The 21,399-nt window shown below is 43.3% G+C and overlaps 2 protein-coding genes and 1 long non-coding RNA gene across 3 annotated transcripts; all 3 read right to left on the bottom strand.

Moving 5' to 3' along the window:
* Positions 1-403: 403 nt before the first annotated feature.
* Positions 404-12,741, bottom strand: LOC138950584 (uncharacterized). Its single transcript, XR_011450742.1, has 2 exons — positions 12,507-12,741; positions 404-2,819 (listed from the first exon to the last, which is right to left on the bottom strand). It is a non-coding gene; the product is annotated as an uncharacterized lncRNA (long non-coding RNA).
* On the bottom strand, positions 7,780-9,130 carry LOC138950583 (ankyrin repeat domain-containing protein 50-like). Its single transcript, XM_070322287.1, has one exon. It carries the CDS (start codon positions 9,102-9,104, stop codon positions 7,908-7,910), a length of 1,197 nt encoding a protein of 398 aa, XP_070178388.1. The 5' UTR covers positions 9,105-9,130; the 3' UTR covers positions 7,780-7,907.
* LOC138951329 (serine/threonine-protein phosphatase 6 regulatory ankyrin repeat subunit B-like) lies at positions 9,209-12,492 on the bottom strand. Its single transcript, XM_070322951.1, has 2 exons — positions 9,257-12,492; positions 9,209-9,225 (listed from the first exon to the last, which is right to left on the bottom strand). The coding sequence occupies exons 1-2, from the start codon at positions 12,258-12,260 to the stop codon at positions 9,209-9,211; spliced, it is 3,021 nt and encodes a 1,006-aa protein (XP_070179052.1). The 5' UTR covers positions 12,261-12,492.
* Positions 12,742-21,399: the final 8,658 nt, after the last annotated feature.

Here is a 21,399-nt window from a genome sequence, read left to right as displayed (position 1 = left end):
TGATATTTCTACTTCAATTACACATGACAAGTAATTTGCAATTGAGTTTCAACAGTGAAATGATGTTTAAAAAAAAAGTAAAACCAAAACAAAACACAATCTCTGTAACTAAAAAATAAAAACTGAAATATAAAACAATTGTTTTTACCTGAAATATACGAACATTTTTAAAACATTTGAAAAAATATATCAGTTCCATTACATGCTTTTTATAATTGAAACAAAAATTGAGTAAAAACAGCACTCCCCCCTTCCCCCTCCCCCAAAAAAACCCCATCCACCCACACACACACAGAAACGTTAACTTTGTATTCAAGCAAAATACACTGCAGTATCTGTATAAATAAATGCTAAAACAAAGCAGTCAAACAAAACTAAAATCCACAAAGACGATAAAAACAGATTCAGAGCAAAATATGTTTATATATTCATAATGCATCAAGTTAGACAATCATGCATGTTTAATTTCCTGTGAACATTAAGATAATAATAATAGGAAGCAGTACAGAAAAAGTTCATCAACATCAATCATCCATATCTCTCTGTAGGTTGAAGCAGCATTTCAGTTAGCCCACAACTGCAGTGTGACATTTAAAACGACAGGATAAAAAAAAGGTGTGTGTTGGAATGTTCACTAAAAAAACAGGACAGTGTTTACAAAAACATCAAACAAAGGCCGATCGATATGCATCCATTTCCCTACCATATTCTGATTGATTTTACATGAGGTAGTGTCAGTGTGCAGTGGAGCCTACAACACTGACACCCGCTTAAATCAGATTCACAATAGCAAGCTTCCTGCGTTAAAATCGACACAAAAATCAGAAAAGCTAAAACGGGACAAGTTTTGATTGTCGGCGGAAAGAACAATCCAATTTGTATCCAAAGCAGGCAATGAGGCAGAAAGCAGTACATTTCAGTAACTCTTTAACGCATTGCCTTTAAACTTTCCGCGATTTGTTCAAACACATAGCGTAAAAAACACACGGCATCTCAAATCATTGGAGACATTAGTAAATGTGTTATGTGACATGCCAGAAATAATAGGGAACCAGCGAAATGAGAACGACAGTCAGCATGAATGTACACGTTGTGTCCAAGAGACATCCAACAACCAACACCAGATAAGCTCATAACATTATTGTTGCGTCAACTTACATCCTATCAATATAACTGGTTATTCTCACGATTAACATTTCAAGGATTAAACGATGTTCTTACACTATTTACAGGAGACGTATATATTCCAAAAGCAAAGTTACAATACAGATGTACAATGTTGGCAAATAGAAATGCTCGTTTTCCAAGAAATGACAGAACAGAAAAGTTTTCAATTCTCATCATTATCATTATTTTGTATTACTGTAAACGAGCACAAAAATCGAGTTTTCATATTTCTTATACAGCGAAAATACATTGCAATTAGACAGAAAAATATAGAGCAAACATCAAGGCAGCATATCACCGATCAACATAAAATTCAACCTTAAATCATTGTAAACATGCTAAAAGAGGGGTACATGGATAGCAAAATACAAAAGACAAATTTGGATGAGTATATATACCTGTTATGTACAATTGACACACAGAATACTAAAACCTAATCCCCCCCACCCCTTTTATTTATGCAAATCATGACCCCTCTGTGACCCTGAAATTTAACTATAGGGTCAACCAAGCTTACCTCAGTCCTAAAGGTCATCCTAAAAGTCATTGTTGCGTCAACATACATCCTATCAATGGAACTTCTTCTTTTTCTGCTTTCATGGGCTGAAACTCTCTCGTACACTCGTGTTTTTTGCATGAGTGGAGTTTTACCCCACCATTTAGGCACCCACACATGGCTTTCGGAGGAAATTCCATATTCAAATAACGAAACAAACGAGCACAAAAACTGCATTTCCATATTTCTCATCCAGCAAAAACACATTGGAATTAAACATAAAAAGATAGAGCAAACATCAAGGCAGTATATCACTTATCAACATCAAATGTGTATTCAATCACTGTAAACATGCATAAAGAGGGGTAGGCCTACATGGCTAGCAAAATGCAAATGACACATTTCTATCATCTATCATGTACCTGTTATATACAAAAGACACACAGAATAGATTTTTCTTAAACAACATAAGATGTTGCATCAGTTTACATTTTATCCATAGAAAACATAAATCGGACAAAGCATCACACATTAAAAAACACTCTGTTTTGAAATAAAAAGTTTGTTTTTCAAAAGTGAAATTGCAATACAGCTGTTAACTGTTAGCAAATATTAACATTTACTGAACAGAAAATGTCAAATTCCTTCCAATCATCATATTCATTACTATGGCTACCAACCAATTGTTTTGATTGGGTATCCAACCCCGGGTGATGATCTCAACATTTTAAATGGCAGCATACCAATATATAAGTCAAACACATATTAAGATTGAAGAACTCTTGTTGTTTTCAACAATTTTGTAGCTATACAGTTACAATAAGAAGAACACATGATACAAAGAGTTGTATCTATAGATACTTAAATAATGAATCCAAATGAAATACACAAGAAAATGGCATTTTATAATTTCTTGCCAAGCAACAAAACATTGGCATTGAACATAAAAAGGGAGATTGAGAAACACACCAGGACAGCATAGCATTTGTGTAGAGTGAGTATGTATCCCGTTACTACAAAACTCTACTTATTAGTGAAATAAACAGACACAAGTGTTAAAGCAACATTTCTAAAAAGGTATCTTCCTTTCTGTGTATACCATCGATCCGTCCAAGATGTGTCTGGGACAAGACCATTCCTCCATTGGACACATGTCCTGTACAAACAAGATTGTGTCTGGGACAAGACCATTCCTCCATTGGACACATGTCCTGTACAAACAAGAAGAGCAAATGCTCGTATGACTCGCCTCCGTCATACATCGTATGAATCAGAAACAAATGAACTGGTATTCTAGCTCCATAAACATTGAACAAAAAATATATAACTTCCTACTGATCGACCCCTTCGTAACCTTAAAATTCAACAACGGTCAGACAAGCTGTCTCATGTCTAGATGTCGTCAAATCCTGGAAGTTTGTGAAGTTTCCAAGCTGTTGCTTGAAACATTTCATCCCCCTTTTTTCATCAAAACATGACCCCACTGTGAACCTGACATTTTAACTAGGGTCAACCAAGCATACCTCAAGCCTAGAGGTCACTCTGGACGTATTTGAAGATTAAAAAGTGACAACAATCAACATTTACACAGCAAATACAATTTCGTTGGGTAATATTTAGCTGTGTTTCAATGATCAAGCAATGACATGCAAAAGACTTATTCTGAACTTACAGTCAATAGTAAACTATTTACAAATAACACACTAAACAATGGCTAATATCAAATACAAATCAACAAGTTGTTTTGAATACAAAGGTGCCTGTGATGTTCACAAGGCGTGTAACAATATTTATACACAGTCCATTAATCTTTGCATGAATTGACATGGTTATTCCTAAAGCAAGGAACACAGACACCGAACAATTGCAATTAAAATAAATGAATGACACGAGCATGCACTATTGACAACATGCATATAATTATTTGAAACGCGTGCTTATACATCTGTACATTGTCACCACATGGAATGCTTTTCTGTAACGTCCCTACAACATACATGGCTATATAGGTGGCAGGGCCGGACCTAAGTTGGGTGAGGGGCGGTCTTCAAATTGTGGTAGGGGTACATAAGTTGAGGGTGCAAAGCACCCGAACCTCCTAGGTCTAACCCCCCCCCCCCCCCCCCACCGGACCTCCTATGTCCAACCCCCCCCCCCCCCCGGACATTTGTTTCAAATCTAGATTAAAACATGTGCAATCTCAGTGGCGCATTCTGGGAGTATTTGGCACTGATCCGGCACTGAGTGGGACCGATTTCAAGAAGGATAAAAGAGAACATGTCTACATTTCTCATCAATATTACATTTATCACTCTGCGCTGAATTAATACATTGATTATATCTCCACCATTATGCAAGCCAATAGACCATGTTAGAAAATAGCTCTGTTTGAACTCGTAAACGGTCTGTGAAAGAGTTGCCCTGCTTTACATTGAAGCAAACGATCATGCTGTCACAGTGAATGAAACTAAAGTGTGCATGTTTTGCACAGAAAAGAGCATCGTATGTACACACCACAAACAGCATATGACGCAGTGACAAACAATGACGTAATTAAAGTGACGAAACTATAGGGAGTTGGTATTATCATTATATCAGATAAGGAGAAATTAGATAAGGACAGCAGTTATAAGGACATATTTCAGATAAGGCGCCAACAATCGTATCAAGAGGACCTCCGGTGTATGGTTTCACCGCGCCATTTTCGCAGTGTGGGCTCAATACCATGAACATAACTTCCAAAACCATGGGTATCAAAAATAATCACTCACTGTGTTGCCATGGTTGCTTGCTGATTCAAGCATGTGTTCCCCTTTGCAACAGAGTCAATTTCCCAAAACGTCTCTTGCAACTAACGATGAGTGAAGGGATTGATTTTTGTTCATCATAAACATGTACGTGTAAAACACATAGCAGACAGATACAATTCTATCTCGGTTTCAACATCCCCAGGGACGCATGGCCAAATCCAAAACTTTTAACTCGCCAGCCGGGCGAGTAACTGCAAAGAGAGTCACTAGCCCGCCAGCCGGGCGAGTAACTGCAAGAGAGTCACTAGCCCGCCAGCCGGGCGAGTAACTGCAAGAGAGTCACTAGCCCGCCAGCCGGGTGAGTAACTGCAAGAGAGTCACTAGCCCACCAGCCGGGCGAGTAACTGCAAAGAGAGTCACTAGCCCGCCAGCCGGGCGAGTAACTGCAAGAGAGTCACTAGCCCGCCAGCCGGGCGAGTAACTGCAAGAGAGTCACTAGCCCGCCAGCCGGGCGAGTAACTGCAAAGAGAGTCACTAGCCCGCCAGCCGGGCGAGTAACTGCAAAGAGAGTCACTAGCCCACCAGCCGGGCGAGTAACTGCAAAGAGAGTCACTAGCCCGCCAGCCGGGCGAGTAACTGCAAGAGTCACTAGCCCGCCAGCCGGGCGAGTAACTGCAAAGAGAGTCACTAGCCCGCCAGCCGGGCGAGTAACTGCAAAGAGAGTCACTAGCCCGCCAGAAATGTCGCTGGCCCGGTGCATACCAAAGTTGCTCCATCTGATTTGAAACTCGATATTACAACCACAAATGTTGCATTTGACCAGAATTTTCACTGGCCAGCCGGGCGAGTTGCCAGGCGGTTTCTACTAGCCCGGCGGCTGTTTTACTCGCCCCTGGGGGCCGGGCGGACGATTTGGCCATCTCTGATATAACTGTACAGAGTTATATGGCGCTATCTCTGATATAACTGTACAGAGTTATATGGCGCTATCTCTGATAACTGTATAGAGTTATATGGCACTATCTCTGATAACTGTTTAGAGTTATATGGCGCTATCTCTGATAACTGTACAGAGTTATATGGCGCTATCTCTGATAACTGTACAGAGGTATATGGCGCTATCTCTGATAACTGTACAGAGTTATATGGCGCTATCTCTGATAACTGTACAGAGTTATATGGCGCTATCTCTGATAACTGTACAGAGTTATATGGCGGCCATCTCTGATAACTGTACAGAGTTATATGGCGCTATCTCTGATAACTGTATAGAGTTATATGGCACTATCTCTGATAACTGTTTAGAGTTATATGGCGCTATCTCTGATAACTGTACAGAGTTATATGGCGCTATCTCTGATAACTGTATAGAGTTATATGGCGCTATCTCTGATAACTGTATAGAGTTATATGGCGCTATCTCTGATAACTGTACAGAGTTATATGGCGCTATCTCTGGAGACTGTACACTGTACACGCTCAGTATCACAACATAAACATTTAGCCACCAACACATTTGTTTCACAGTTTAGGGATATAACCATTCTGTCATTTTACAACAATAGAAAAGCATTTTATATTATACAGTCGTGGCACGTAAGACTTCTACAAAACACACACAAATTGTCCAAAGTGAACCACAAAAATCTCACAAGTCTCATAGAAATGACACGAAGTTGCTCAGTGTTGAATATTTCAACGGGGAAAGCATAGCTGAAGTATAAACATAAGTGCGACCAACCTAAAATAGACAAAAGTAAAGTTTGTGAAATGACACAAAGGTCACTGTTTTGCCAGAAAAAAAATAAAGAAAAAAATCTCAAGGTACAGCCTAAAATCCAGAATCCTTCTGAAATGTGTTCCTTCCCCAGAGGTGTCACACTCTGATGGCATCAAAAGACTGTTTTTCTTTTATTATTTGTGTTGTTAGATTGCAAGATACGCAATATACACTGCCCAAAATAAGTCAAGGACCAAAAGCCATTTTTCGATCCCAACGTTGATTGTGCAAAAATCACAAAAATCGGCGACATTGACCCTCTACGCTTTGTGGTCGTCTTGATGATGCCTTTGCTGTGACAGCAAAAACCGGTACTCGGACTTTGCCAGTTTCTCTGTGCAGGCGAGCAAAGAATCCGCAATATTGCGAAAAACGCACGTGAAAGTAACCCACCTGCGGAGCTCAGCACATGTGATTTTTCCCCAATCAATCTTTTTCACGTGAACCATTGGTCCTCTGAGAGTGAACTGTCGTCACCAGAAATGTTTTATAAGCCAGGCAAAATCACAGCAGGCCACCAAACAACCATGTCTCCAAGACGTCATCTGAACCTTGACGACCGCGGACGAGCTCTAGCCTGGGTTCAAGAGGGTATCCGGCTCCGAGAGATTGCTGCAAGACTTGGCTGCTCCCATTCCGTCATCGTGAGGCTGCGGCAGCACTTTCTGGCCACTGGAAGTGTGGAAACCAGACCCCGGTCTGGGCGCCCTCGAAGCACCACACTACGTCAAGACCGCTACATCAGACGCCAGGCGTTGCAGACCAGGACGACCACTGCCAGACCCATCAGACGAAGGCTTAGGGTGGCAACCAACACTGACATCAACGAGCAGACCGTCCGCAACCGCCTTCATGACCAGACGCTGCACGCAAGGCGTCAACTTGGCCGCATTTTACTGACGCCACGTCCCATGATGGCATTTGAGAAGGAATCGACAGCAGTGGGCCCAGGTACTGTTTTCCGATGAATCTCGATTCAGTCTGGAGCATGATGATTGCAAGACCAGGATCTGGAGGCGTCCAGGAGAATGCATGATCCCTGCATGCGTGAGGGAGAGCAGAGCCTACCGGGGAGGGTCAGTGATGGTGTGGGCTGGGATCAGCGAGCACCACAGGACCCCACTGTACATGAACCCTATCGAGCATGCGTGGGACATGTTGGGCCGTCGTGTTCGCGAGAATCATGCTCCACCTGCAAACCTCCAACAGCTGCTCGTTCTTCTTCAGCAAGAGTGGCAGGCCATCCCCCAGGCTAATCTGGCAAACATTGTCCACTCAATCGCTGCAACGAGTGCCGCCAGAATCGTGGGGGTTATACTCATTATTGGACTTTGGGAACCGGTGAAACATTGGAATTGACAATCAGCAAAGACTTGCGACTTTTGATTTTGACCCCTCCCCCCCCCCTCTTACTTAAGAGACAATAACTCAATTGTTTATAAATGGAATTCAATGCACTTTGGCGTGATTGTTGTTGAATGATTTAACCACAACATATTACAAGTTTTATGTTTTTGGTTGATCGGTTTTTTGCGTAATTTGTGTTTGGAGGTTTGGACCTTGACTTATTTTGGGCAGTGTATATAGGTCTTGTGAAATAATATCCCCATTTTTCAAGAATTCTTATTCATAGTGCTCAGATCTAGATTACAATTTGCGGTTTTAGGAAACCAAGCATTTTGTTGGTCCGTGTCTTTATTCCACCATCCACAATTCAAAAAAGTTTTGTGATATAATATAGCTGTTCTTGTTTAGCAAGCTGGAATGCTGTTTGGCCGCTCTTGTCTCTAGCACTAGTAATAACTCCCCAGGACAACAACAGCTTGACTACAGACTCGTGTTTTTCACTGCAAGCTATGTGCAGCGGCGTCAGGCCTTGTGTGGATGCGATATCACAGTCAGCACCTTCCTCCAATAACATATCGACGGTGTCCACCTTTCCCTGCAAGCATGCTTTGTATAGAGCAGTTTCTCCATCTTCGTCTCTTTTGTTTATCTCAACACCACTGTTGATCAACATCAGCGCTGTCTCAGTGTGTCCCCAGTAACAAGCAGTGTGGAGAGGCGTTCTGTCGTATATTGTTGTTATCTGTGGGTCAGCTCCTTTCTCCAGCAACATCTTGACAGTGTCCACGTTACCCTCCCTACATGCTTTGTGCAGAGCGGTCGATCCATACACGTCTCTCTTATCAACATCTACCCCCTTGGTGATCAACATCATCACCAAGTCGTTGTTTCCACACAGAGAAGCAATATGTAGAGGAGTCAGGTCCTCGCTTTTTGTCGGTTCTTTGTCACCATTTTTCTCCAACAAGATTTCAACAGTATCAATTTGTCCTTGCAAACACGCCAGTAACAGAGCATTTTCTTCACTTGAATCTGTGTGTTCGCTGTCATTGAGTTTGCTGACCAGGAAAGACGCTGTGTCTGTATGTTTACTGTTAAAAGCTGCATGCAATGGCAACCGCCCTTGTTTGTCTCTGATCAGTGGATCAGCCCCTTTCTCCAGCAACATCTTGACAGTGTTCACATTTCCCTGCCAGCATGCGTCATATAGTGCTGTGTCCCCTGTAGTGTCTGTAATGTCTTTGTCCACGCCTTTGTTGATCAACATGAGTGCTATGTCAGTGTGCCCTTTGTAACACGCAGTGTGTAGAGGTGTTCTGCCATCTTTATTTGCAATGTGTGGGTCAGCTCCTTTCTCCAGCAACATCTTGACAGTGTCCACCTTTCCCTGACTACATGCTTCGTATAGTGCTGTTTGCCCCACATTATCTGTTCTGTCTTTGTTCACGCCTTTATTGATCAAACTCAGCGCTATGTCAGTGTGTCCATAGTAACAAGCAGCGTGTAGAGGTGTTCTGCCATTCCCCTTTGCAATGTGTGGGTCAGCTCCTTTCTCCAGCAACATCTTGACAGTGTCCACCTTTCCCTGCCAGCATGAAAAGAGCAGAGCGGTCTGTCCCAAGGTGTCAGCTGCATCAATGTTTACACCACTGTCGATCAACATCAGTGCTATACCAGTTTGTCCTCTGTAACAACCAGTGTGCAGAGGGGATATGCCTTGTTCGTTTGCAATGTGTGGGTCAGCTCCTTTCTCCAGCAACATCTTGACAGTGTCCACCTTTTCCTGCCAGCATGCAATGTTCAGAGCGGTCTTTCCCCAGGTGTCAGCTGCATCAATGTCTACACCACTGTTGATCAACATGAGTGCTATGTCAGTGTGTCCTCCGTAACTAGCAGTGTGCAGAGGGGATATGCCTTGTTTGCTTGCAATGTTTGGGTCAGCTCCTTTCTCCAGCATCATCTTGACAGTGTCCACCTTTCCCTGCCAGCATGCAATGTACAGAGCGGTCTCTCCCCAGATGTCAGCTGCATTAATGTCGACACCACTGTCGATCAACATGAGAGTTATGTCAGTGTGTCCATCGTAACAAGCAGTATAGAGAGGTGTTGTGCCGTCTTCATTTTCTATTTGTGGGTCAGCTTCTTTCTCCAGCAACATCTTGACAGTGTCTAATTTTCCTTGAGTGCATGCAATATACAGAGCGGTCTGTCCCAAGGTGTCAGCTGCATCAATGTTTACATCACCGTTGATTAGCACCAGTGCTATGTCAGTGTGTCCATTGTAACAAGCAGTATGCAGAGGGGAACTGCCGTGTTTGTTTGCAATGTGTGGGTCAGCTCCTTTCTCTAGCAACATCTTGACAGTATCCACCTTTCCCTGGTTGCAAGCTTTGTATAGTGCTGTTTCCCCCATAGTGTCTGTTTGGTCTATGTCCACGCCTTTATTGATCACAATGAGTGCTATATCAGTGTGTCCATCGTAACAAGCAGTGTGGAGAGTTGTACCGCCATCTTCATTTACCATGTGTGGGTCAGCTTTTTTCTGGAGCAACATCTTGACAGTGTGCACCTTCCCCCGACTACATGATTTGTATTTCGCTGTTTCCCCCATAGTGTCTGCATTGTCTTTGTTGACGTCTTTATTGCACAACATGAGTGCTATGTCAGTGTGTCCTCCGTACCAAGCAGTAAGTAGAGGTGTTGTGCCATCCCCCTTTGCAATGTGTGGGTCAGCTCCTTTCTCCAGCAACATCTTGACAGTGTCCACCTTTCCCTGCCTGCATGCAATGTACAGAGCGGTCTGTCCCCAGGTGTCAGCTGCATTAATGTTGACACCACTGTTAAGCAACATCAGTGCTATTTTAATGTGTCCATCATAACAAGCAGTGTGGAGAGGGGATCTACTGTTTTTGTTTGCAATGTGTGGGTCAGCTCCTTTCTCCAGCAACATCTTGACAGTGTCCACCTTTCCCTGATTGCATGCTTCGTATAGTGCTGTGTCCCCCATAGTGTCTGTTCTGTCTTTGTTCACGCCTTTATTGATCAACATGAGTGCTGTATCAGTATGTCCATTGTAACAAGCAGTGTGTAGAGGTGTTCTGCCATCCCCCTTTGCAATGTGTGGGTCAGCTCCTTTCTCCAGCAACATCTTGACAGTGTCCACCTTTCCCTGCCAGCATGCGATAAACAGAGCGGTATGTCCCCAGGTGTCAGCTGCATCAATGTCTACACCACTGTCGATCAACATCAGTGCTATACCGTTGTGCCCATTATGACAAGCAGCGTGTAGAGGTGTTCTGCCATCCCGCTTTGCAATGTGTGGGTCAGCTCCTTTCTCCAGCAACATCTTGACAGTGTCCAACCTTCCCTGCCAGCACGCCATGTACAGAGCGGTCTGTCCCCAGGTGTCAGCTGCATCAATGTTTACACCACAGTCGATCAACATGATTGCTATACCAGTTTGTCCATAGTAACAAGCAGTGTGCAGAGGGGATCTGCCTTGTTTGTTTGCAATGTGTGGATCAGCTCCTTTCCCAAGCAACATCGTGACATTGTCTACATTTCTCTGGCTGCATGTTTCATATAACGCTCTTTCTCCTTCTGTGTCTGCTTTGTCCATGTCCAAATCTTTGATTCTCAACGCTACGTCACTGTGTCCTCCAAAACAGGCACGGTGTAGCGGACTATTACCAAGATTATTTGTGGTGTGAATATCCGCACCGTGGTCCAGTAACCTGAGTGCGAGTTCCCTGTGACCTTGATAGCAGGCTGTGTTGAGAGGAGTGTTACCATCACCATCCCTTGCTTCAAGCAACATTCTGGCTGAAACACAGTCACCATTGTAAATCGCAGCATCTAATGGTGTTGATAGGACTTCTCCTTCTGCACTGATACCAGCACTAATCAGAACTTGTGCCACCTTGTCAGGCTTTTCTTTTGCTTCTAAGCTAACTCCAGGCTGAATCAAGAGTTCAGCAATATCAATACAGCCGTGAAAACATGCAGTGTGTAGCGGTGTCTTGCCGTCGTTATCCAAAGCAAGAAGATTGGCTCCTTTTTTCAGCAGTGTCTGTACAACATCAGCTCGCCTTGAAGTGCATGCCACATGGAGCGCAGTGTCACCGCTGACTGTTGGTTTGTTGAGTGCAGGTTTACGACTAATCAAAAACTCAAGGGTGTCAGCGTGCCCTTTGCTTGCAGCAAAATGAATTGCGGTCCAGCCATCCTTCTCTGCAACATCGATGTCAGCACCTTTCTCCAACAGCAAGTGTACAACATTCGTCAGTCCCAGGGAACTGGCGTAATGCAATGCCGTATATGTGTGACAGTCCACTGCGTTTACGTCTGCTCCCCAGACCAGTAGGAGCCGCACAACTTGCAAGTAGCCAGACTTACTGGCCAGGTGAAGGGGAAGGTTTCCATCGCGGTCCTCAGACTCCGTACTGGCACCACGCTCAAGTAAGTCGCGGAGTTTATCCAAGTCACCGGTTTGTACAACTTTCATTAAGTTATCAACATGACTTCCAGTGCCTTCATCAGTGAATGGTTTCGGAACGTCTTTTTGGAATACATTCTTCAACAGAATGTTATGGACCTCACTCTGAGCAAACTCTCTGCAACATTTCGGGAACATGTGTTTGCTGGTGTCAACCACTAAAATATCCTGTAAAACTGATTCTGTCAGCCCTTTCCCAGCTTGATCAATGTGTTTCCTTAACATTTCAGTTTTTTCGGCTTTTGAGAGTGGTTCAGATTTGTCTACTTCCAAGACAGGGGAGTTTGAAAACACTTGCTTGAAGTTACATTTTGCCTTGAGGTCAAGAAGCACATTGTTTCGAATCGTGATGACAACTAAGCATCTACCCTCTGTACTGAATCCCCTCAATATATCAACAGCACGTGACCATTCCTTATAACGTTCATAGAGAAACTCTTCATCTCCAAAAATGTCGTCCAACAGGATTACCTGCCTGCGGTCCCCTCCCACGTGCTGTCTGAACTCCTCGTAGCGGTGAAGAACGAGGGGCGTCCTGTCCTGCTGCTGGTAGTGACGCAGTAAGGCCATGGCGATGGATGTCTTACCGCTGCTGGCAGGTCCTGTGATGAAGAACAGTCCACTGTCTTCCAGTAGCTGCAAGGCGTCCCTGTAGGCTGGGGTAGATGTGAACAGGCTGGCTTCACAGTTGATCTCCACTTTACTCTGGTCTAAACAAAAATGAACTTTACACAACAACAGAGGCAGCTGTTTCACAAGAGACTCAAAACATATTGCAGTCATAAAACTCATGCTGATATCTGACCTTGCAGTATGTGGACTTTTATTTTAGGTAATGAAAAACACAAATCCTTTTTAAAACTGGTGACAATATATTGTTCTCGTTTTGTCAGTCTTCATTTCATTTTGTTTTTTTTGTGAGCCACCCATGATGCTCTCTGAAAATCCCGGAGGGACCGACTAAACAACAATTGTGTATCAACTAAAAAACAAACAAAATTAGCAGTTGGTGAGTTTTGGGTTTGTTAGGCCAAAAAGAAAAATATGTCTGTTTCCTGTAACATCGCCGAAAAAAATAGGGTCGGTCGGTCGGGTTTAGTTTATTTATTTATTTTAAACAAAAACCTTGTTCTTATGTTTTGTTAACGTCTTTTTACGGTTTTTTGTTTGTTTTTTTCCTTAGTTTACTTACAATTATTTAGCACATGTTTTTGACCCAGATATATTGAAACTAAAATGTTTCTTTGTTTGTTGTGAAAGAACACATGATCGGTTGTATAGCTAGTTGAGTTGTACAGCACCAATGCTAAGTACACCCCCTCCCTCTCGTCCACACTCTCCCACCCCTAAAGCTCCCTCGAGCTCCCTTCACCTTTTATCTGAGTATAACCACTCATGTCTTCCATTGTGTTGGTAATGGAAGCGTCCACATAATCTCCGTAAATCTTGGGTTTGATGATCTGGTTGATGTGAGACATATTCTGCGTCTGGTTGTGATACATGTCTATCTGTGCTGCCAAGTGAATGTTGCCCTCCATCTTGGCAGGGAAGCCTGCTGACAAACAAAAAGTGTTGAGATTAAAGAAGAAAACTAGTTTTAACATTTAGAAATCAAATTAGTTAGACATTTTTACTGATAGGAGTCAAATTAATTTCTTCATGTCGGTGCTTACTTATATCTCACTTAACACACATGACGTGATCTTCCAATAGGGAACAAGATAAACACAACTCATGGAAACAGGTTCTGCTAAGGCCATATGCAAAGTAATCCAAGTAAAAAGTGAAAATGCCGTGAAAAACGTTTGTAAGTTCAACAGAGTCAATGACTGGAATCCTGTAACACCATCTGAAAAGTAAACAAAGTTAATTTTCCGGACAGCCTGGCTTAACAATGACCGACAATTTCCTTAAAGGCACAGTGCGCCTCCCGTAAAACATCACAGGCTGTCAGGCTTTTACACACAGTACAAACAACCTTCCATTTTTGGATCGATTTCTTAAATGATAATCGAAATACTAATTAACCTATTTTCGTTAATTGTGATCACATTTTAAGAGTAAACATAACATATATATATTTTTATATTTAGAATTTGATGAAGAATACGATGAAATTAGTGTTAAATCTGTTTGCGAAAATTCGATTTTAATGACAACTTTAATGAGCAAACTCATAAATTAATTTTTAAGCCTCCAAGCTGAAATGCAATACCAAAGTTCGGGCTACGTCGAAGATTACTTGACCAAAATTTCAATGAATTTGGTTGAGCAATGAGAGCGTGACAGTGCCGCCTCAACTTTCACAAAAAGCCGGATATGACGTCATCAAAGACATTTATAAAAAAAATGAAAAAAACGTCTGGAGATATTATAATCAGGAACTCTCATTTTAAGTTTCATAAAGATCGGTCCAGTAGTCTCTCGGAATCGCGTTACACACACACACACACACACACACACACACACACACACACACACACACACACACACACACACACACACACACACTCACATACACACACCACACCCTCGTCTCGATTCCCCGTCTCGATGTTAAAACATTTAGTCAAAACTTGACTAAATGTAAAAAGGAAACTGGATCACACAGGTTCACGATGGCTCAGGGGAAAGATAAACCACGCAAAAATAAAATCTTTGAAAATCGCTCTTTACGGAGGGCACCTAGGATGTTCAAAAGTGGTGAGCGTTTAAATGAAAGGCTGTTTGTACTGTGTGTAAACGCCTGACAGTATCTGTGATGGTTTACAAGAGGCTTACCTTGCCTTTAACCTGCGTTCAGTTTTCAAAAGAAAAAACTCTGCGGTCAACTGACGAATTCCAGAAAACACCTGTCAGTTAATTTTATTTTATTGATTGTATTGATTGTAGAACAGTTACTTTTGCTGGAAAACACTGAGGTAAAGGAACCCACGTGACATTACAGTCCAATCACTAACAAGCAAAGAAACCCACGTGACATTACAGTCCAATCACTAACAAGCAACGTGTCTCCTTATGTAGTCGCAGATTACACGTGGAGACACACCACTCACCAGTGATTGGTCTATGATGTCACATGGGTTTCATAGTCCACGTAGTTTTAAGGGTGAGCAACTCTTGTACGTCCGATACAAACTGACAGAGTTATTTGTGAACATCTATTCTTCTTACCGCCCGACGTAGTTGGAGAAAGTGTAGTCATCATTGTGTCAGGGTCAGTCACGTGGCAAACGAGGTCACGTGATGTGGCGTCATTTCCTCCTTCAGCACCTTCCACTGGAAGGCCCTGGACAACACTTGGATCTGCCATCCCCGTCTCCCCAACACATTTAGGCACGATGACGTCATCGTCGTCAGGGTCACTAGCAGACTTTTCTTCCATGGTTAGTTATGGCTGCAAGAGAGCAGGTTGGAAAAGTCATGAAAAAAGTACAGTTAACTGCGAGAAATGTCGCACTTGTCACACTTTTAACGGCTAGTTGGTCCCAATATGACATTGTCAGACATCTGAGGCGAACCACGCTTATATCACGTGCGAGGGTCACCAGAGCCCATGCAGTGGCCAAGTGTCAATGATTCAGCAACAAAATCATCTCAGAAATGTTTTGCTGGCCGTAACCTTGAAATGTGACGAGGGTCAACTACACTTTCGTTGCGCCGAAGGTCATACAATCCTTGACGTAATTGTTTCAGAGCTCTAGGTGTAAAACCATATGAGAGAACTTCAACTTTATTTTATGTTTTTGTTATGTAAACATTCGGAGCCAAACTCTTCTTTATACTATGACTTATACATAACTCGGGATAGTCAAAACAGAATATTATATGCAACAAATGGCCACCCATACGTGCGCAGCTAAAATTCGACGTACAGTGAATTGTGACGAGTTTTCACTGCGAGTGCGCATGCTCATATATTTTCATAACGTTTTAGCTCTTCAAAGCGCATACTCAGATATTTACACAATGGTTTCCTGGGTTTTTCCACAGCTTTATACCACCTTTTTACCTTATATGGAAATTAAAAAAGACGCGTTTGACCATATAAGGAACATAAATTGCAGTCAAAGAGTGTACTAAAACAAACTTTTCCATTGTTGTGTGTGTCATTTTTGCGTCTACTTCTATTCTGACTGGCATAAAAACAAAATGGGAGAATGAACTTTGGTTAAAACATGTTTTAATCACCTTTCGCAATATACAATCGTTTTACAAGAAAAACTATCGAACAAGCAAATGCTTACGAACACCGTTTGTAGAGTTTACTTCAACGACCTAACAAGCAAACTCTCCGGTTTGGCTAAATGTACATGGAGAGAGAGAGAGAGAGAGAGAGAGAGAGAGAGAGAGAGAGAGAGAGAGAGAGAGAGAAAGAGTATGTGTGTGTGAGAGAGGAAAGTGTTGTGCAATAACGCATCTTTTGAAAACGTCCATGCCAAGTGACCAAAATATCGTTATTCTAGCGAAGGAACCGCTCCTGCAAAGGGTATATATACCTAGTAAACGCCCACCCCCAACTTTTAGGCAAAATTGGTGCATATGGGGGGGGGCGTATACAAGGTAGTTTACGGGTATGTGCGATTTTTTTGTATTGAGGCCAGGAGAGAAGATGCTTACTTAAATCATACAAACAAACTGTATGTATTGAGGATGGATAACTTACTGTACCCTGTGCGCAGAATTTGACCAAAAGTAGGGGGTGGGCGTTTACTCGATACTGGGGGTATACAAGGTAGTTTACGGTATATGTATAGGTTACAACACGAGTGGTTTTTTATATGGCTTGTATTTCAGTCAAGACCCAGCGGATGAATATCATCGGGAGACACGAGCCTCTGGCGAGTGGCTCTCGATTGATATTCCCGCTGGGTCTTGACTGAAATACAAGCCATATAAAAAACCACGAGTGTTGTAATCTGTATATCCCATTCTACCATCAAACACAAAGTGTAGACTACTAGCGGCACTGTTGCGATCTGTGCAGGGTAAAACTGTTGCCAGCGAGACTTAGCCCTTTTGCAACCTTAAACTAAGTGACCGTCGCTGAAAAAATAAAACGAATGAGTGCATCGATAAATACGCGGTAACACTACTTTCAGACCATTTAAAAGCTTTAAGTAAAGGTTCATAAGTTGCAAGAAAGTAATGAAGTCGAATAGAAATTAATTTAGTTGAAGCGCACAATTCTTTTGTTTTGCGTTTCAGGTCGGCACGGCGAAACGGGTTTGGGCGGTACCCATTTGGCTTACTCGATTCAGAATCGATTCCACGTTGTTTTTCTCGAACGTGTGTAATTAGGCTTATTGACAGAGAAGCAAATTTTAGGGAACAAATATGTAGGTTTAGATTTAACCATTTGCTCCCTATTTGAAATGTATCTACGTGATAAACTGTTTTGCGAGTGTGTTTGCATGGATGAACTTAAACTGGTATGGGTGCGGTGAGGAAAACGCGACCGACACGTCTGTCACCGCCGATTGATTGCATTTTGAAGGAATATGACTGGATTACGGAAAAATATGTGGACTTACTGCAGAGCCAGGCAAAAGAGTAGACTTGCTCGCAAAACACGTGAAACAGCCGATGTTTGATAGCTGAAGGCGCACACCAAAACACACTACCGACAGATTCTCAAAAGTCGTCTGCTAACGATGCAAGGGGAGGGTACTCGTGTTTTTGTTTTGGTTCGCTAGCATCTGGTTATCTTGTAAGTTGAATGTTCATTTTTTTCGACCTGCATTGCTTTCATAATGAAAGAAACTTTTGCTTATTGCATCTCATACATCAGATCAGTTCTGAGATTCATTTTTGCGTGCAACTGATATGGTTTTCTGAGCCGTGCAATACGATTTTAGAACTTCATACAAATGTGTCACATTGTTCGGCGCGAGGTCAAAGGTCGGGAGGAAAGTAGTCCTTTGCCCAAATCGGAATCTGCACTATCATATATTTTTTGGAGTCCATGATGTATTTATTGAGCTATAAAAATACAACATATATACCCATACTGAAGTAACAGAGACAAAGAAGGGAGGTCATGGGATATGTATATATAGTATTCTGTTTATTCTACATTCTTTACTTCTGTGCCAGATCCAACTCAAACTCAACGGCAGCACTGTTGTTTGGGATCAACGCGTTTAAGAACTCCAAATCACTTCACTGTACTTGACATGCCAGAAACACCTAAGAACCCCCTAGGAATGCAGTATGTATTTGGAAGCATATCGAGTAATTCTCGTGCAAATTGCACCACCTGCCCTTATTGAGGCGTAACGGTTTCTTGATGCACTTTGCAGTTTGAAGGACCCGGTGGGTTATGTGAGTGAACACACACACACACACACACGCACACACACACACACACACACACATTCTCTCTCTCTCTCTCTCTCTCTCTCTCTCTCTCTCTCTCTCTCTCTCTCTCTCTCTCTCTCTCTCTGCCCATAACACATTTACTTTGAGTTGGAACAAACAAACAGCATTCTTCTTTCCCAACGCTAAAATTCCACAATAGCAGTGAAGAGGTATATCCTTGCTCCTGAAAAGTTAAAGGCGAAGCGTCACTTTGTCCTTTTCTCCAGGGGAACATGTGCTTTAAGTAGGTCCGACTTCAGAAGGACACAAATACGAAAGCATACTGAGAAGCAAACACTCTTTACACACACACACAGAAACACACACACACACACACACACACACACACACACAAGGAGACTAAGAATAGTTCTCAGAAAAGACAATGTTGCTGTAGTAATGAGAGATAAACAACTGCGAATAAAAAATGTCTTATATAAAACTATATCCCATGACCCTCCTTCTTTGTCTCTGTTATTCTAGTGAGCATATCTGGCGAAATATTGCGCAGTAGGCCTAAACTTCGGCCATGACCTAGGACAATAACCTGCACAGCCGCAGTGAAGAAGATACACTCATAGGAAAAAGTTAGGGACCACTTACGCAAACAAACACAGCTTCCAAACCACCAAACAAAATTGAATCAAATTTGTAACATGTTTAATGATTATCTCTGCGTTCCTTTTCCAAAATATGGTGACATTGCATTCACGCATTACATGTCAACAAGCTCTGAAACAACATGGGGGTCGAAAACAAAATTTGCAAGTTCCGAACAGTTCAGTAATGGGTGTGTGTGCCGCGTTTTGCGATGCCTTCTGCAGTCCTGTTCCGCATCGAGTTTACCAGCTTCCTGCAGAAGGCCTGAGGAATGGCCTGCCATTCGATTTGCAGGAACTGAAGCAGTTGCTGCAGGTTCCTTGGGGGTGGGTGGTTGTTCCTCACTCGCCTGTCCAGCTCATCCCACAGGTGCTCGATGGGGTTGAAATCAGGGCTGCAGGCCGGCCAGTTCATCCTGGTGACACCAGCCTGCTGGATGAAGTTGTTGACCAACCTCGCTCTGTGAGGTGTCGCGTTATCGTCCTGGAACACAGCCTGCACACCAATCTGGTGTAGAGCGGGTAGAACCAAAGGGGCGACAATCTCATCTCTGTAGCCCTGGCCCGTCAGGTTGCCAACAATAATGTGGTAGAGGGGGGTTCTGTGTCGAAAACTGAAAGCCCCCCCCCCCCACATCATGATGGTGCCCCCGACGAAGGCCACCCTCTCCTGCACCAGACCGATGTTGTACCGCTCACCCTGAGGCCTCCACACACGAGCCCGACCGTCATGATGGTGCAGATTAAATCGGGACTCATCGCTGAACAGCACATCGGCCCATTGCTGACGTGTCCACCTGGCATGGTTGTGACAGAACGCCAAACGAGCCTGTCGATGAGCTGCTGTCACTGTCAGTCGTGGCCGTACAGCTGGACGACATGATCGCAGGCCAACTTCGTGCAGGCGTTTGCAAATGGTTTTCGTGCTGACGTTGGTGTTTGTTGCTACCCTCAGCTGGCCCCTGATGATGTTTGCAGTGGTGCCTCGCTGCTGCAGAGCTTGTCTTCTGATGAAGCGATCTTCACGTTGTGTTGTCTCCTTAGGCCGTCCTGACCTGGGCCTCTCCAGAACGCTGTTGGTGGCCTGGAACTTCTGATGCAGCCTGACCACGACAGAATGGGACACTCCAAGTCGTCTGCCCACTTCCCGTCTTGCAGCCATGCGATGGACCGGGCTTTGTTGAAGGTGGTCACCTTTCGTCTGGGAGGCATAGTGGGAAGATGGTGGCTGGCGGAATGTCGCGGGGCTATAAAGCCTAACTGGTGACAACAGTTCACTCTCAACACATCCCCCCTGCACGTGCATAACGAATTTTTCATCGTTCCCGCCCAGGCTTGCCCACGCGCCAGCGTAAAAATGGTCCACTGTTTGCAGTTTGGCAGTTTCTGTCTCGTGCCCTAGCCAGGCCTCCGTGGATCCCGAGCAAGTTTCCTGCTAACACAGCATTGCTCACCCACTGGTGTGTACGGCCTGACAGCCATTTGGTTTTATAAACTTAGGAACAAGGAGTTTGGCACAGATGAAGTCAGCTGGTTTTTTCAAGGGCGGTCCCTAACTTTTTCCTCTGAGTATATACAAACATTTAGTCAAGCTGTCAGTTAGTTAGTTAGTAGTTCCTTTTTGGGTCCAGCAGACCATATAGGCCAAATCAGGACCCCTGTCAAGCTGTCGGCATCAAAGTAACAGATTAACACCTTAATCGCCGAGACTATATCAAGATAGTCTCGACTAACCACACCGAAAAACCCAGACGGGTCACGCTCGTCTCCGCGTGGCACGCGAACGCAGAACTAACTTAAACCTATTTTCTGTAGTTCTGATCACATTTTTATAGTAAACATGACATATTCGTCGAAGATCGCTTGACCAGAATTTCAATCCATTTTATTGAAAACTGAGGGGGTGACAGTGCGGCCTCAACTTTGAAAAAAAGCCGGATATGACGTCATCAAAGACATTTATCGAACACATGAAAAAAACACGTCTGGGGATATCATACCCAGGAATTCTCATGTCAAATTACATGAAGATCGGTCTACACACACACACACACACACACACTGACACGCGCACACACACACACACACACACACACACCACGACCCTCGTCTCGATTCCCCGTCTGTGTTAAAACATTTAGTCAAGTTTTGACTAAAATTGTGACCCTCCACCACGGGATGAGTCGCATGTCACCTTTGCATGATTTTCATATATGTACATTTTCCTAAAGAGATTGTTATGCTCTATCCAGTGGTGAAAACCGTTTTAAAAAAGAGCGAAAACTGTTTGAGTTATAAGCCTGTGACTAAGGTGACCATCACACTGTTTACCTGACACTCCCCGGACTTATATCAAGCCTAGCGCAGAACCGCGCGAGGTGACATGCGACTCATATCGTGGTGGA

Source organism: Littorina saxatilis, linkage group LG16 (genome assembly GCF_037325665.1).
Source record: "Littorina saxatilis isolate snail1 linkage group LG16, US_GU_Lsax_2.0, whole genome shotgun sequence".
Taxonomy (NCBI): Eukaryota; Metazoa; Mollusca; class Gastropoda; order Littorinimorpha; family Littorinidae; genus Littorina; species Littorina saxatilis.
The sequence above is the reverse complement of the archived record's forward strand: the minus strand, read 5'-3'. Positions and strand labels throughout refer to the sequence as shown.